Source organism: Gossypium hirsutum, chromosome A08 (genome assembly GCF_007990345.1).
Source record: "Gossypium hirsutum isolate 1008001.06 chromosome A08, Gossypium_hirsutum_v2.1, whole genome shotgun sequence".
Taxonomy (NCBI): Eukaryota; Viridiplantae; Streptophyta; class Magnoliopsida; order Malvales; family Malvaceae; genus Gossypium; species Gossypium hirsutum.
Genome location: NC_053431.1, coordinates 86480705 through 86499294, shown reverse-complemented (window position 1 = coordinate 86499294; position 18590 = coordinate 86480705). Strand labels below are relative to the sequence as shown.

At 34.8% G+C, this 18590-nt stretch overlaps 1 protein-coding gene across 1 annotated transcript; it reads left to right on the top strand.

Annotated features, from left to right (window-relative positions):
- The first annotated feature begins 274 nt into the window (after positions 1-274).
- On the top strand, positions 275-1288 carry LOC107959992 (uncharacterized). The gene has a single exon (XM_016896224.1). The coding sequence runs from the start codon at positions 275-277 to the stop codon at positions 1286-1288; it is 1014 nt and encodes a 337-aa protein (XP_016751713.1).
- Positions 1289-18590: the final 17302 nt, after the last annotated feature.

The window sequence follows — 18590 nt, the reverse complement described above, 5'->3', positions numbered from 1 at the left end:
CAGAGTATAAAACTAAAAATTATACATCGATAGTACTTGTTTCTTAATACAATTTAGGTTTGATGAAAATGTATTTGTTGCTATTGTATTTTAGCAATTGCGTCGATGGAAACAACAAGGCCTGCAGTGGACAGCCCCTATATTTTAAGCACCAGTTTTTGGCATTTTCTTTGTTGTCGACTAAGGGCAAACTAAAGATACCCTTTCGGAATCCACAATAATAAAGGACCCCCAGCCTCCGCTACTGGGAGGTTTCATAAGGCGAAAATTAAATATGGTGATTCCTACCAGTGCTGATGGAGTTCGTGGCAGAAAGAAGTCATCCAGAGGACACCATAGATTTGTGGGAGTTAGGCAGAGACCATCGGGGAGATGGGTGGCCGAAATCAAGGATTCTTTGCAGAAGGTTAGGCTTTGGCTTGGAACTTTTGATACTGCCGAGGACGCAGCTCGAGCTTACGATGATGCTGCCCGAGCCCTGCGTGGAGCTAATGCGCGCACCAACTTTGAGCTACCTCCATCAGCCTCAAAAACCACAGCCAACCGCGTCTCGCTAGATCACATCGAACCTTTCTCCTTTGAGGAAGTCTGTGGGACGGGGAACGATGCTGATGGGTTTCTTGGTGCACTCAAGGCTAAGTTGCTTGATGGCAAAGGGCTTAAAGTCCTATCACCAGCTAATCGTGCCGCTTTGCAACCCATCGTTGCTTCTAACTCTTCCCAAAACAACCAAAATGTAAGCAGAGAATCAAGAACGACAACCGTGGCTCCTCAAGGAATCAGAAACATGAACCCTGTTCCGGGTCCACTAAATCCAGGTTCTAGCAAGCCTGACCTCCTAAATCGTTATCAAGTAGCTGCAAATCATGTTGGTGTTCAGTGGCCTCAACCTCAACCTGGTCAAAGCCAAATTGAGTCTATGGCAAGTATGATGTGGTCCAATGAACCGTCATTTGAAGCTGAATGGGGCACACAGATGAACCAAGTCCCACCAAATGGATTCTTTAATATCACCACTTGTACAGCTGCTGCTACATCTACTTGGCCACTTTCCGGGACAACCGAATCAACCATGGACTTGTCATATTCGGACCAGTGCCCGATAGGGTTGCAAATGAATATGAACGGTAAAACAAATATGGTGAGCATGCCAATGTCTCAATTTGATGAAACAGCAGAAGGTGTTTGGCCATCCCCCCAGCAGTTTGAGCAGTGTGACAATAATGGTTGGAGTAGTGCTAATGGCTCTTGGGATCCTTACCTCTATGTTTCCTCTGTGCTTGGTTGAGTATTAGCCATTTATAGATTCAATATTTAATGCAATTCTTTCATTTTCCATTTTCTTTCTAACTTGTACTAATCATTCTTTACTTTTTGTGCCCAAAGAATCCCCATTATAAGCTGTAAATTGATTTTTTTTTCTTCAGGGAAATAAGTACAATTACATACAGTACTATACGTGGTAAGCATTTTATTACTAAAACTGTAACTTGTTCTATAGAAACTTTTTCGTGATTTAACCAACCTTATGAAATCACTTTCATAGCATAAAGATGCTTCTTCAACCTAATATGATGGAGTTTGTTCAGGTGGTATCCAATATTGTCTGCCGTTTTTATTTTTTAAGTCAGCTTCTCCGCCAGGGGCAAACCCATGGGTTGTGCACTCTTTGATTAAATGGGACAATTTCAATTTTAACCCCTTCCTATATTTAATTTAAGCCATTGTAGCCCTTTCATTAATAAAAAAAAACAAGTTCATTTTCGACGTTAATAATTTAATTAAAACCGTTTTAGCAAAAATATATATAAATTTGAAATTTAATTTTTTATAATTTTATCTCAACCTTATTAAAATTTGTTTTTAACTTCAACTTAGTTTCTGCCTACATCAATTAGTTTTAAGTTGAATGTTTAAAATGAAATAAAAACCCACATTCCTTTGTTGTTACTCGCATCTAATATCCCTTTCTAGTTTGTCACTTTATAATTTTGGGTAAACTATTAAAATAGTCATTTTTATTTGTCTCGAGTTATATTTTAGTTACTTATGTTTGAAAATATTACATTTTAGTCATTTACGTTATCGTGTTGTAACATTTTTGTCACTGAGTGTTAATGCCGTTAATAGTGTAACGGTAAGCTGATATGGCACGTTAAATCATCATTTTAAACAAAAAATTTAAGTTAAATTATACAGTTGGTCCCAATATATATATATATTTTTTTGTTTTGAGTGATTTAGTTTTTTTCTTTTATGTTCTTTAAATTTTTTTTCTTTATTTTCCATTCTCTTTTCCTTCTGCCTCTGCTCTCCTCCCTTCTCTATTTCTTTTAACGTAGTTTTTCTATGTTTTTCATTTTTAAAACTAGTCTCTATACTTTTATTTTTTGAACAATTTAATTTTTTATTTCTTTATTTTCCTTTTCTTTTTCCCCTTTATTTTTCTGTCTTCTCATATTCTTCACTATAGAAACATAATCTTTGTCCACCAAATAAATCAAGTCCTTGTTTGTTTTCACATGATTCCTAAATTGAATTTCACTCAAACCGAATATCAATCACCCTTAATCAAATCTTGATTTGAATATAACCTAATTTTGAAACTAAAATTAGATTTAACTAATCAATATAAAAAATTATATTTTTAATCAAATCTAAACATAAATTGAATTCTTTATAATCAAAACAAATTTTTTCTGTTTCCAAACTTTTACAGAATCGTGTAGATTATTCATTTCCTTTTATTTTATTTTTTGACGAATAAAATTAAGCAAATGATAAATTTGATCTAAAACTTCTTGGATATTCCCAAGCAAGCTTGATCGGAAGTCGGGCATGGATGAACCGAAGAGAGAAAGAGAGCATGGAACCAAACTGGTTTGGATAAAGTTGAGGATAAGTTTCGTAAGATTGTCATTTAGTCATTAAGAGTGTAAAGCTCCTTTGAAGAATTCGTGAAACAACGTAGTTCCAAGAGGGCAAGAATGTTGTAGGTAAGATAAATAAGGTGGTCGTGGGGGTTGGTTAGGAGGTTAAGGGAATGGGCTCGGGAAATTTTGTTGAGTGTGGACTGCCATAAGTCACGACTGGTGAGCTTGTAGACTAAGTCATTGAGAAATCCAAATTGGTTCGTTAAAGTGATGATGGATGATGAGGGTTTGTAAATGTGGGGTGAGAATATGCGAAGCAAGTTTTATTTTGGTTTCAGCTTCGCCTTTTCTTTTTTCATAAACATAAAAGAGTTTTAACAAATGAAAAATATAGAAAAACTACATTAAAAGAGGTTGAGGCGGGAGGAAAACAAAGGGAGAAGCATAAGAGAATGGAAAATGAAGAAAAAAAGGAAAGTTAAAAGAACATAAAAGGAAAAAATTAAATTGTTCAAAACGGAAAAATACGATGACCAATTATATAATTTAACCTAAAATTTTTGTTTGAAATGATGATTTAACGTGTCACGTCAGCTTATTGTTACACCATTAACGACAATTAACGGCTTAGTGACTAAAATGTTACAACGCATTAACGTAAGTGACTAAAACGTAACATTTCAAACATAAGTGACTAAAATATAACCTGAAGTAAATAAAAGTGACTATTTTAATACTTTACCTTATAATTTTCTATTTTTAATTTATATATTTATGGTATTAGATTTGTTTTTTTTCGAATTCTAATAATATTTAAATTCAAATGTTTGTGATAAAATTATCTTTACTTATATGAATAAAGAATTTAAATATCCAAATTTATTTTTCGCTTTACTTTATAAAAGGTTTTGAACTTACTAAATTCGAATGTTAAGTGAATTTAAATATCCAATAGATAATTTAATTTGAAAAAATTAAATTAGTAACTGCAAATTTAATATATTCTAATTTTAAAAGTAAATTTATAGATTCTAATTCAAATTTTACAAAAACAATATATGTTGGACCCATTTTTATCCCTACTCTCAACTGGAAAAATTAAGTGAGCTCCCTTTATTGACATGGTGACTAAAATTGTTCACCATACAACCTACTTAGGTTTGAACTTTCGAAAAGCAATGGTAACCTTTTATTTGAGTAACTTTTTTTTTAATGTAATGTGTGGTTTTGGTATGTTTCTACAGGAAAGCATGAGTACTAATCCTTTAATTGTACAATATTACTTGAAAAAAGGTTAAAAACTTTAAGATATAATGACTTATTTGACCCTCCGACTTTACAAAAAAAAAATTATTTTAACCCCTTTTTTTTATTTTAGCCCTTAAACTTATGTTGTTTGTTAAATCACCCCAAAATTGATGGAAAAATTAACGTTTATTAACTTTGTTGATGTGTCAATCCATGTGGTTATCTTGTCAGCAACTAATTAGTTTTTAAAATTTAAAAATTCAAAAAAAATTATGAAATAATTTTTGAAATTATTAAAATAGTATAAATATATAAAAATGTTTTTTAATTTGTGGCAGCAAAGTTAATAAATGTTTTCTATCTATTTTAAGGTGATTTGACAAACTGTGCAAGTTCAAATGTTAAAAACAGTGAAAATTTGAATGGAAGGTTAAAGTAATTTTTTTTATAAAGTTGAAGGGTCAAATAAGTAATTATATTAAAAATTAAATTATAAGTGAGGGTGTTGCTATATTTATAGATTGGGAAGTAGGATCTTCCATATTTAGACTTGCATGATTTTTATCCACTTGATACTTTGGTAATATAATCTTGCTTTCAACATCATAAGTGCATATTTTCAACTAAACTCTCAAGTTAAACCTAATAAATTAATAGCTAGATGATATGCTCCGTTGTCTGCTCGATGAAGAAGTCTATCAAGGGAAAAATTTTAAATTACATTAATCCCTAAACTTCCAAGTGGATGAAAGTGTATTCGATTGTGGGCGAAGCAAATTGATAATGACTTTTTTGTATGCCCCTCATCTCAACTATGCATGTCCAAAACTAGCAAAACCATTACAAGAAAAAGATTTTGTTTCCATCTCCAAACAAGATGCTATCGATGTTTTCTTTTTCCTAGCTCATTCATAGCTCGACATCTCAAACCGTAAAATGAAGTGTCAGCTGCGGTAAATAATTAAGAACACTATTTTAATTGGATAATGATTACGTTTGTATTAAGGAGTCCTATTCACTATCTAATGCAAGATGTTGTCTGAATCTGACATACATTTTCTAATTTCTGTCTTTTAATCCTTACAAGAAGGTTTTGTTGTTATCTCCACGAGATGCTATCAATGATTGTTTTCTTAGTACATGTGTTGGCATTAGCGTAAACCGGAGTGTCAGATGAAGTGCACAGTTTTAATTAGATGATAAAAATTATGGTTTTAATAGGAGTCCTAATCACTGTCTCATGTGATATGTTTTACTTTTCATAAGCCAACATATCTGATGTTTTTTCTGTGTTTTATTTGGTGGGAATGAGCTAAGAGCGTAAGTTTGGAGTAGTTGAGTTTGTGCACTGCTGATCATCGTCCACACCAATAACAAGTTATAAGATTTTGAAAGGGCAATCTCTAATATGCAAACCAGATCGATTGCTTGGATAACCTTAAAAATCAAAAGGATCACTAGCACATATAATATCATCCTGGCTGTTAGAGAATGTTATCACAGCATTAAAGGTTTTTATCTTGGTTTATTTTATTTTATCCTTATTTCAACCAATGTAATTAGGGGTGAGCGTTTGATCGAATCGAATGAAAAAATTTCGAGTTAATCGAGTTGAAGAGTCCCACTTGATCATCTTAACTCGATTTGAATTTTTTTTAATCGAGTCAAGTCAAATCAAATCAAGTAACATTATTCAAGTTAAACTAAAAAAATTTAAACATGTCAAATTAAAATCTTATTACAGTATAACTAATTCCATGTCAGAGAACATAAATTTAAAACTATATACATTTAAAAAAAATTCAAAGCAAAATAATATAAAAATAAGATATTTTAGTATAATAAACTTAAATAATTAATTAACTTACTTAGGTCCCAAAAATATTATTTTTCAAAATTTTTAACTTTCTTTATATATTCTTCAAAATTTTATATAAATTTTGGAATTTTTATAAATATTTTAAATTTTTTTTAGAGACCAATTTTATTCATTTTCAAAATTGATAGAGACTAAAGATGTATTTACACCAATCTGTTATTTGGATTATTTAAGTTATTCGAATTATAAAATTCAACTCGGCTCGAACTCAAAACTCGAATTACTTATTTGAGTTGACTCAAGTACTCAAAATTCAAATTATTATTTTTTTCTAATCAAAATGAATTTTGCTCATTCCTATATGCAATTCGTGTAAACTAGTTTACCTATTCGTGTAATTCGTGTAATTCTTCATCTTTCTCCTATGTTGGTTAGATGTTGTTAGAGCTTATTTCTGAGTTTAACTGTTTTTTCGCAAATATCAAGTTTGTTTGTGGGTCACTTTAGCAAAGTGATTGTTAGGTTCACCGGTGACATAGAGAGGTGCGCAAGTTTGATTCCGATCATTTAACAAAATCCGATAGCTGGTGTACTTACGGACACATCTCATGCACAGTTAAAATTTTGGGTTCTCCATCATGTGCCGGTGCGTGGAGGCATGTGACAGTTTATCTATGCATAGATCTTCCTTAACGTTAATATTTCATTTCGACCAAAACCCAACTGTTAGGTGCTTGGTCGATGCCGGTTTTTAAATGGTTGGATTTTGCTTGCGTGTTTTATTTGTCAAAGAATATGGAGCATCGATAAAGACATTTTCAAGATTGGAGCATAAACTAGTAATGTCCATAATTACAGATCATAAACTAAGGATGAGTAATTATCTAGATTGAAGAAAGATCAAATTAGTTATCTAGCACATTGATCCATGGTGTGAGTTCGCCGAAAATTGTTGCCTCGATGTTGCTCTAGCAGCCCAACAGCGGCTTCCTCATTCCGTCATGACTTCCTTGCTCAATGCACTATCCAGCATAGACACGGACACGTAATACGGGTACGACACGATACGGACACGGTGACACGGTAATTTTTAAAAAACAAGAACACGGATACAATAGGATACGACAATAAAAAAATATTTATAATATTTTTTATGTTAAAATACTCAATGCAAATGGAAATATTGATATTTTTCATTAATATATAATCAATTCTTTTCCCATTATTTTACAAATCAGCTGATAGTCAAATAAAGGATCTCATTTTTTGGATATAATGGTATCGAGAGAGAGAAAGAGGAATCATGGAAATAGTTTTCTTTTACAATATTCCGATCTCTATGCATTGGAAAGGTTTGTGGGCATTATTTGGATACCATGGTGATGTTATTGATGCTTTTATTCCATCTAAAAGGTGTAGAAATGGTAAAAGGTTTGGGTTTGTGAGATTCTCTAATGAAAGGGATGCGCTAAGGGCGATAGTGAGGTTAAATGGTTTCTTTTTATTGGGGAAGAGAATCGGGGTGAAAATGGCTAGTTATAATGGTAAAAGAAAGTGTAACAGCCTATTTTTAAGTCGAATCAGAACAGGGGTTTCGGGACCACAAATTTGAAGTTAAAATATTTATTTTATTATTTTAATAAGGTTTACAGCATGATAGAATTATTATGTTAAAGTTTCGTAAAGAAATTTTACTATTTGAATGCTTAATTCGGTAAAAAGGAATAAATCGCGTAATGCGTAAAAGTTGCATTCTATTGTTAAAAGTGTTTAAATTGCTATGATTTAGTAAATCAAGGGTCCTCATAATGTTATTATACCAAGATTAAGGTTAGCGGACATTTGTGTCCATGATTTAAGTTTTTTATAATTTATTTTTATAAGGTTAATATTGTAAATTACAATTAAAAAGCTTTTAAGTACAGAAAATAAAATAGAAACATGCATGTTCATCTTTTTGGAATCGATTGTTGAAGGAAGGAGACCATTTTAGAAAACCTAGCATTCGGCCAAGCCTAAATTCTTGATTAAGGTACGGTTTTGACTCTACATTTTTGAGATCGTTGCTTCATAATCTAGCTAGCCCGTACACTAGTTTTTGAATTTGTTCATGATTTTGAAAAGTGTCATTGTTGAATACTTGAGTTCTTTGATGTTTAATGATAGATTATAGAAGCTTGATGATAGTTTTGCAAGTTTTGTAAAGTGATTTTTGACAAAAATATCAAAAAGGGACTAAATTGAGAAATGTGTAAAATTCATGGTTAAAAGTGTTAAATAATGAAAGATATGGGCTGCTAGTAGTATATAGGAAATTCGGCTACTATGGGTTATGGCCTAATTGTGCAATTTTACATTTTTATGTGTTAAGGACTAAATTGCAAAGTAATCAAAAGTCTAGGGGTAAAATTATAAATTAGCCAAAATGATTGTTTTAGGCTAAATGAATTGAATAAAAGTTTAAATGAGTTAATTTGATATTATATAGATCAAGATAAGCAAACATTGGAACTAGATCGGGGAAAACAAAAAGTGGACAAATAGCTGATAATTTTATCCGAGGTTACGGGGTAAGTTCATATAATTTGAATCAAACTTTTCTATTCTTGTAATTATTGAAATGAATAGGTATAATTGAAATACTTGAAGTATGAATGCTATATTGATATAATGTATATGTTACCGAGCCCTATTTGAACTGTAAGAATTCATTGGATACTAGTGACATGTTATTGGGATTACTGTTTTGGTCGAGCTCCTGCATTTGTTGTGACTCACCACAACTTGTATGAGCTTACGATATATCAGCTCGTAAGAGCTTACTGTTCAGCTCAATAGAGCTTACCGTTTTAGCTCATTAGAGTTTACTGTTCATCAGCTCAATAGGAGCTTACTGATCATGACTCTAAAGAGCATATATGATAATGAATTGACGGATTACTGATGATGTTCGCTCGAGTATCCTTTGAAGTTCTAATAAGTTCAACGGGCATAAATACTGCTTATACAGATAAGTTACAAGTTATAATATTATATATGATATGTGACTTTGAAATGATACAAAGTATTGTATAAATGGATGGTTTCATGTATTTTTTTCTTTTTTTACAATGAATAACATGTGATGAATACTTGTGATTAGGTGTTTGTGACAGCCCAAAATTGACCCTAGTCGGGAAGTGGTTTCGGGACCACAAAATCGAGTCATACTAATAATTAGCCATCATATTTGATGCTTATTATATGTATATATGCATGTGTGAAAATTTCATGCTTGAATTTTGTTAATTGTAAGTGAATTTTATTAAATAGGACTTAAGTGAGAAAATTTAGAAATGTGCTAGGCAAATGTGAAGTGGCCTATTAATGCATGTTATGAAAATGATGGGTTTGCATGTCAAATTACCCAAAATTTGAGCTAGTGGCTGGCCATGCTATGGGTGGAAACATGTTGGGAACATGTTGGCTTAGTGTGTTATGTTAGAAAGAATAAATAAAAGGGTTAGTAATTAAGTAATGAAAAGGGAGGGGTGATGAAAACAAAGTTGTCTCATCCATCCCCCCCCATTTGCCGTAACTAGACAAAAAAAAAGGAGAAAGAATGTGTTCATCTTCTTCTCCATCTTGCCAAAACCGAAACAAAAAGGAAAGAAATAGGGAAGTTTTCATTAAGGCAATTCGGCAACCCTTTTTCTAGTGGGAGCTCAAGGAGTTAAAGGAGGAGAATCAGGCAAAGGCAAAGAAAAGATCATCGAGTAGCCGAGTTGGAACCGTCTTACCCAACACAAAGTAAGTCATTAAGCATATAGTTTGTATTAATTTAAATGGTCATAACGTATATGTAATGATGCTGAATGGAATGATAAATATATATATATACATGTATGTATGTGGTGATGAAAGTGTTGAATGAGAAGAAAAGAGGTGAGATGTATTGAGTTGTTGATCTCGGCACTAAGTGTGCGGGTATAAACTTTTATGATCATGAGATTGGCGCTAAGTGTACGGGTTTAAATTGTACAGCACTAAGTGTGCGAGTTTGATTATATAGCACTAAGTGTGTGAGTTTGATTATATAGCACTAAGTGTGCGAGTTTGATTATATAGCACTAAGTGTGCGAGTTGATTATATAGCACTGAGTGTGCGGACTTAATATATATTTTTGAATCACTATGGACACTAAGTGTGCGACATTATTGAGTTGATCACGGACAGCGGATCGGGTAAGTACCTTGAGTTCATGGCCAATAGGCGCTATGTTTATAATTGGAGTTGAGCTTGGTAAGTTTGAACCTATGTGACAATTATAATTGAAGTCACGTACATAAGATTTATCGTGGAATAGGTGAAAGGTCGTTTAGATGTATGATTGTAACGAAAATAAAATGATGTATGAAAATGCCTCAAATATCCTATTGATTAGTATATGGAATGTGAATGCATGACTTGGTATGAGATTGAACCGATAGGTCTAAGGAACTATGGTATGGTTCGGTATGGATGGAGTAACTAGCCTCGTTCCATTTTGTTTCCTCTTGTGATAATGTTGTTAATGGATGGTAGTGCATTGCTTATGACTTACTGAGTTATATACTCACTCGGTGTTTCCTTGTCACCTATTTTAGGTTTCTTGGACTCGTCTCTTTTTGCGTGATCGGGCCGTCATTGGAGTCATCACACCGGCTAGCAAGTTTTGGTACTTTCTTCTTAGTCGGCTTAGGAGAAAATTTCGGCATGTATAGGCTATTATGTTGTGTTGAACTTTGGTATGTAAACTTTTAGCCATGCGAAAATGGCATAAATGTCGGTTGGGTTTGGTTTTATAACGCTAGGTCGTAAGCTTGGTAATTCGACTTTTCTTTTTATGCCATATGTCATGGTTGATTATTTTGGTGTTAAAATTCATGATATGGCAATAGTGTAGTAGGGGGATGTTTGACAATGATTAGCCTTTGGCATGGCTAGTCATGATCATAATTTGTGATATGTATGATGAATTACTAGTTAGATCAAGGAGAAATCACGAAATGGGCATAGTTGCTTTCGTAACAGATGCTGGCAGCAGCAGTGACGTGAGATTGAAAAATCACTAAAAATAGTAGGAGTGGAATTAATTGATGAATAAATTATGTAATCGAAGCTCGATGAGTCTATTTTCATATAGAATTAACGAAACGATCATATGGACAGTATGTTAAGAGATATTCAGGTTCTCGTGAGACAGGGCCAGAACGGTTTCTGGATTCCCTTTTCCAACTTTCGAAATTCATTATAAATTAACCAGAGATAATTAGGAGTCATGCCATATATGTACAGATTGCTCTCTGAGTCTAGTTTCTATAGAAACAAACGACATCAGTATTGAAGCTCTGTGCAGGGAGATATCCAATTCGTAATGCGCAAGGGTCAGTGTAGTCTATCCCTGTAACATGGGAGACTTTGACTAATAAACTGTACTAATTGGCCCGACCAAAAATTCTACAAAAATTCTACCATATAGGTATATGAGTCTATTTCCAGGGAAAATTTACGGAACTGGATTTCGAGTTTCAGAACTCAAGATATGATTTTTAAAGCGACTAGTACGCAGATTGGCAGCTTGTCTGGGAAATGTCAAATAAGTGGTTTGAAGTCTGTTAACACCTCGTGTTCGACTCCGGCGACGGTCTCGGGTTCGGGGTGTTACAATTTTATTGGTATCAGAGCTATGGTTTAGTCGGTTCTAGGACTACCATAGCGCGTATGAGTCTAGCTATACATGCCTTAATGTTAATGTTTAAATGTGTGATGACTTCTGACGGTTAAAATGTTTTTGTTTTGATTAGTAAATGGACCCCGGTGTAGAAAGAACCTTAGCGGATGACGTTGAAAGTGTAGCGGCTGCTCCTGCATAAGGGACACCGCCTGTTGAACCTCAGTCATCTGCGAATAATCAAGGTGAGGGGGCTAAACAAGCCTTCTTTACCATGATGAATGAGTGGGTCGCGCAATATGCCCGAACCAATCCGGCTGTCCAACAATTTCCGAATTTGAATAATCCACCCCAAGAGCCCGTAATGCCATCAGTCACTGATCCTGTGAGGCTGAGTAAGCCACCTGTAGACTTGATTAGGAAGCGCGGGGCTGAGGAGTTCAGGGCCATAGTTACTGATGATGCTGAAAGGGCCGAGTTCTGGCTTGATAACACCATTCGGGTGTTTGATGAACTGTCATGCACACCTGATGAATGTCTAAAGTGTGCTATATCCTTGTTGCGGGACTCAGCCTACTATTGGTGGAGGACCCTGATTTCCATAGTCCCAAACGAACGAGTTACTTGGGACTTCTTTCAAACGGAATTTCGAAAGAAATATATTAGCCAACGGTTCATTGATCAAAAGCGCAAAGAATTCTTGGAACTCAAGCAAGGCCGTATGACAGTATCTGAATACGAACATGAATTCGTAAGACTCAGTAGGTATGCCCGGGAGTGTGTAGCTGATGAGGCTGCTATGTGCAAAAGATTCGAAGAAGGATTGAATGAAGATTTAAAGCTACTAGTGGGTATTTTGGAGATAAAAGAATTCGTAACACTAGTCGAACGAGCCTGCAAGGCGGAAGAACTTGGAAAGGAGAAGAAGAAGGCTGAATTTGAAGCTAGAGACTATCGTAAAAGATCGACGGGTAAAGCTCCGTTCTCAGCTGTAAAGAAGTTCAGGGAGGACACTAATAAGTCGAGGACGACTGCGGGAATTTCCGTCAGACCACGACCATCGACGGACTCCCGAGCTACTTCGGTAGCTAGTGTGGGCAATAATCGTCAAGAGAAACCTGAATGTCCCCAATGCGGAAGACGACACCTAGGTGAATGTTGGGGTAAGTCTATTAACAGGGCCTGTTACGGATGCGGTTCGAAGGACCACTTCATTAGAGATTGCACGGAGCTTGATGAGAAGAATAAGATTCAAGGTGCAAGACCTAGTGGAGTGACAACTAGAGGTAGACCACCGAGAATTTTAGGAGGTAGGGGTGGTAGTCAGAGAGGGGCCTCTGATACGGCTGTTCGAGCCGAGAACCGTACTCCTGCTAGAGCATATGCCATTCACGGACGAGAGGAGGCATCCTCCCCTGACGTCATCACTGGTACCTTCACTCTCTTTGATACTAATGTGATTGCATTGATTGACCCTGGCTCTACTCATTCATATGTATGCGAAACCTTAGCATCCAGTAAGACTCTACCTGTTGAGTCTACTGAGTTCGTAATTCGAGTGTCAAACCCTTTGGGTCAATATGTACTTGTTGATAAAGTGTGTAAGAGATGCCCTCTAATAATCCGAGAATCCTGTTTTCCGGCCGATTTGATGCTTTTGCCGTTTGACGAATTTGATGTTATTCTTGGTTTGGATTGGTTGACCGCGCATGATGCGGTTGTGAATTGCAAAAGCAAGACTATTGATTTGAGGTGCGCAAATAACGAGATAATCCGAGTTGAGTCTACGGACTTCAGGGGGTTGCCAGCTGTAATATCAGCAATGTTGGCCCAGAAATATGTAAGAAAAGGGTGCGAAGCATACCTTGCGTATGTACTTGATGACAAAGAATTAGAAAAGAAACCCGAATCTGTGCCGGTGGTTTGTGAATACCTGGATGTTTTTCCTGAAGAGTTACCGGGTTTGCCACCTGTTCGGGAGATAGAGTTTGGTATTGAGCTTGTACCTGGAACTACGCCAATTTCGATAGCTCCGTATCGTATGGCACTAACCGAGTTAAAGGAATTGAAAGCTCAATTGCAAGAGTTGACGGATAGAGGTTTCGCTCGACCAAGTTTCTCACCTTGGGGTGCACCAGTATTGTTCGTGAAAAAGAAGGACGGAACCACGAGGTTGTGCATTGACTATCGTCAACTGAATAAAGTGACGATAAAGAATAAATATCCATTACCGCGTATTGATGATTTGTTTGATCAACTAAAGGGAGCCTCAGTGTTTTCAAATATAGATTTGAGATCGGGTTATTATTAGTTGCGGATTCGAGATTCGGACGTACCCAAAACTTGTGACACCCCTAATTTGACCCTAGTCGAAAAGTGGTTTCGGGACCACAAAATCAAGTCATAAAAATAATTAGCCGTCATATTTTATGACTATTATATGTGAATATGAATGTGTGAAAGTTTTAAGCTTTGATTTAGTAAATTGCATGTGAATTTAGTCGATGGGACTTATGTGTGACACTTTTAAAATGTGATAGTTAATCTATAAGGCTCAATTAGTGCATGTCATATGAATAAAGGGTTTGCATGTCAAATATCCCTTATGAATGAGTAGTGGCCGGCCATGGATGGGTCATTGAGGATAATATGAATTCTTTTATTAGCACTATGAGTTTAGAAAATAAAAGAATGAATTAAGAATGATAAAACATGAGGTGAGTGGGAGGAGAAACCAAAGTTGTCTCCCCTTACTCCCCATTGCCGTGACTTGTGAAAGGGGAGGAAAAACAAAATCCTTTCTTTGTTGTTCATCATGGCCGAATAGAAGAAACAAAGGAGGGGAAGAATTTTTGGTCACTTGAGTCATTAAAAAGGTTAGTATATTATGTCAAATTGTGAAATTTGATCTTGTTTTAGGTAAATAATCATGACTCTTACTTAGCCCATGCTAAAAATTTGTAATTTTGATGGATGATTGGAGCATTCGGCTAGGGTATAAAGGAAAGAACACCAAAGGCACTCGGTCATTTGGTGTTGGGAATTAAGGTGAGATTTCATGTATTTTATTTTTAATATTTGCGAAATGTTGTTAGTTTTGAAGCTCACAACATGACCCATATGTTAATTTTTGTGAATTTATTTCATAAAGCATTCGGTCATGGCTTCAAGGATTAGATTGTGGATGTTTTGATGATAAGTGTTTATGGATGAGGATAGACTAATTAAATTTGCTATGAGGGGCAAGTTTGAGTAAAATATCATTCGGTTATTAAAGTGAAGTATGAAACTTGTGCTTAATTGTGGAATGCTATAATTAAATTGCTAATATATGTTTATATACTTGCCGAATTTGAATTAAGGTGAAAGACGAGGTAAAGAATGAGTTTGAGTTGAAAATTTATAATTGTAATTAAATTGATAGCATATATTTATATATTAGCCAAATATGTGCTAAAATGAGAAATGAAATGAAGGATTAAGTTTGAATATTATTTGAGTGGTCTCAAGTATTGAAGCAAGCCCATGGCAAAATCTAGTTAATGGAAAAAGATGACATTCGGCCAAGGAAGTTTTGTGATAGTATTTTTTTGGCTAAGGATGCTTTGTATGTTATGCATGATGTGTTTAATGTCTTGATGAACAAGTAGTCATTAAATGAGGCTAAGCTTGTGAAATTATGAGTTTGGATGAATATATATATATGCATTCGACAATGTGTAAAATATTGATTGTTTTAAATGGTTCGTAGTTAAGTGGAAATGGAAGCTTGATAATAAAAAAAAAAAAATCTGTTAAGGATGAGTAAGAGGTATGTGCATTCGGCCATTAAACATGTGCTTAATTGTTGATGAATGGTTGTAAAGAAAATACATATAGGTCAAATATAGCCTTGGATAAGAAGATTTTTATGTATTGAATTTGTAACATGGTTATGCCGATTGTGAACATGTGATAAAGAATTATTCAAATGGTTGTTTAAATAATATTCGGTTTATTAGTATATGCATAATTAGTTAAAGTGTAAACTTTGCATGTGTATTAAAGGTTTTTATGTGATATTCAGCCTTGGGAAATCTAAGCTTATAAAGGTTTGAATGTTAATTGGGTTGTCTCTTTAATGGCCGAATGTGCTAAAAGCTAATGCATGATTTAGTTTAATCGATGTAATGATACAAATTATAATATAATCGAATGTGGTTTTACACAATAGTGATGTGATAAGTTTAAATTTGGTTCATTAGCTCAAGAACTCAAGGAAACAAAGTCGGATCGTGGAAAAAGGGAAATTGGTCGAATAGTCGGAATTGACGTACATTAGCAATCGAGGTAAGTTTTAAGTATTAATGCCTATAATGTGATTGAGTATGATATGTTAAGCACATATTAAAAGAATCATAACTCTATTGTAAATCTTTATGCATATAGCCTAATGGTTATTATGAAGTATAGGTAAGTTATTGATATGATATGTTGCCAAATGGATATGATATTATGAAGTGCTGAAAGGATATGTTAGAAGAGTAAAATTGTGATAAACCTGCTCAGGACAGCAGCAGTAACATGAATTCAGAAAATCACCATAAATTCATGGATTTGAATTAGAGGCTGAATGAGACATGAAATTAAAGCTTAATGAGTCTAGTTTCTTATAAAAGAAACCGTGTAAACAAAGGAATTTCTGATAATGAGGAATTTGATTCGTAGTGAAGAGTGGTCAGATTAGTCAAACAGTGAAACAGGGGAAAACTTAAGAAAAATCTGGTGTTGATTGGCCCAACCTAAAATTCTGAAAATTTCATGGATGGAAGATATACGAGTCTATATTCAGGAAAAATTAACGGCAAGTGATTTGGAGTTTTGTAGCTCCATTTATAAACAATTTAGTGACCATTGCTCAGGAAAAACAGCTCGTAGTGAATATGTGATGTTGTTGTAAACATGGATAAAACTTGTTTTAGTTACTCATAAGCTATTGATTAAACCCATACTTGAATTCTAAATCGTGATATTGTAAGCTTATGATAATTCGAATATGAAATGATAGTATGGCGTAAAATTGAATTATTCATTGGAAAGTGATGGATGTAGATTCGGTCAAGCCCAAGTCTGTACATGATAGTATATGTGGTATGTGAAGTCTAATTGAATAAATGTGAAAGTGTATATGTGTGAATAGGGCCGAATGGCCAATGTGATGAAAGTGAACATGTATATGTGTGATAAGGCCGAATGGCCAATGTGATGAATGTGAATAGGTGTATGTGTGATAAGGCCGAATGGCCAATGTGATGAAAGTGAACATGTATATGTGTGATAAGGCCGAATGGCCAATGTGATGAAAGTGAACGTGTGTATGTGTGATAAGACCGAATGGCCAATGTGATGAAAGTGAACATGTATATGTGTGATAAAGCCGAATGGCCAATGTGATGAAAGTGAACATGTATATGTGTGATAAGGCCGAATGGCCAATGTGATGAATGTGAACATGTGTATGTGTGATAAGGCCGAGTGGCCAATGTGATGAATGTGAGCAGTATGTGAGATAAGGCCTAATGGCCGATGTGATGAATGTGAAAGTGTATAAATGTGATAAGTCCCGAAGGGCATTTGTGTCAGTACTATATCCGGGTTAAAACCCCGCAGGCTTTATGCGAGAATATTATCACTGATTAATGTTCGTAAGCTTCGTGCTCGTATTATATCCGGGCTCTAAAGACCCGATGACTGCGTGTGGGAATTTTGTCCGGGTAAGACTCGATAACTTCGTGTGGAGATTATGTCCGGGTAAGACTTCGTAATAAGAGTTGCTTATAAATATATTCAATGCGAAAGGTTAAACAGGTATGTACTCCAAGTCTATATGTGAGCTTGATTGCACTAAATCATAAGGTAGTTATGTGATGCATGTGAGAGCAATCTATGAGACTACTCTTATGAGTATGTGATATCGGATCAGTGTGAGAGGTGATGGGAAATCATACGATATATCTATGTCACATGAGCTCACTTTTACGTGAAAGTTTATCTGCCTATTGTATATGATGAGACGTGCGTATTCGGAAAAGGGATGGTATGCCCGAAGGAAGAGTGAAATAAAAATACGAACAACTATGTTATAATTTGATTGTTATCTATTGCCACTGCTTAAAACTTACTAAGCATTGTAATGCTTACTCCGTTTACTCTGTTTCCTCTGTTTTATAGATCTCATTGCGAAGCTACAGGCTCGGGATCGTCAGCAACTAGTCACACTATCACTATCCACGGTTTGGTACTGCTATGTTTTGGATTGTCTTATGGCATGTATAAAATAGACTAGTGGCGGAAGAATATTTTGGTTAATGTATATAGCCATGCGAAAATGGCTTACATATGTTTGAGCATAATGTTATAATCATTTGGTATGGAATGGTTAATCACTATCATAATTTGTGCTATTCATGCTAAAGGGGCTAGTTGAATCATAGAAACTATTAAATAGGTAAAGTCTACCTTAAAGGCAGATGTTGGCAGCAGCAGTGATGTAGATTTGGAAAATCACTAAAAATAGTATGATTGGAATTAAATAATGAATAAATTATGTAAACGAACCTTGATGAATCTATTTTCATAGGGAAGTAACGAAACGATCATATGGACAGTATGTTAAGAGTTATTGAGGTTCTCGTGGGACAGGGCCAAAACGGTTTCTGGATTCCCTGTTCCGACTTTGGAGATTTATTATAAATTAACCAGAGATAATTAGGAGTCATGCTATATATGTACAGATTCCTCTCTGAGTCTAGTTTCTATAGAAACAAACGACATCAGTATTGAAGCTCTGTGCAGGGAGATATCCAATTCGTAATGCGCAAGGGTCAGTGTAGTCGATCCCTGTAACATGGGAGAATTTGACTAATAAACTGTACTAATTGGCCCGACCAAAAATTCTAGAAAAAAATATGTAGATGG

Bases quoted from the DNA above. Each gene is read 5' to 3' on its own strand.
- LOC107959992 (XM_016896224.1), top strand. From the start codon at position 275: ATGGTGATTCCTACCAGTGCTGATGGAGTTCGTGGCAGAAAGAAGTCA.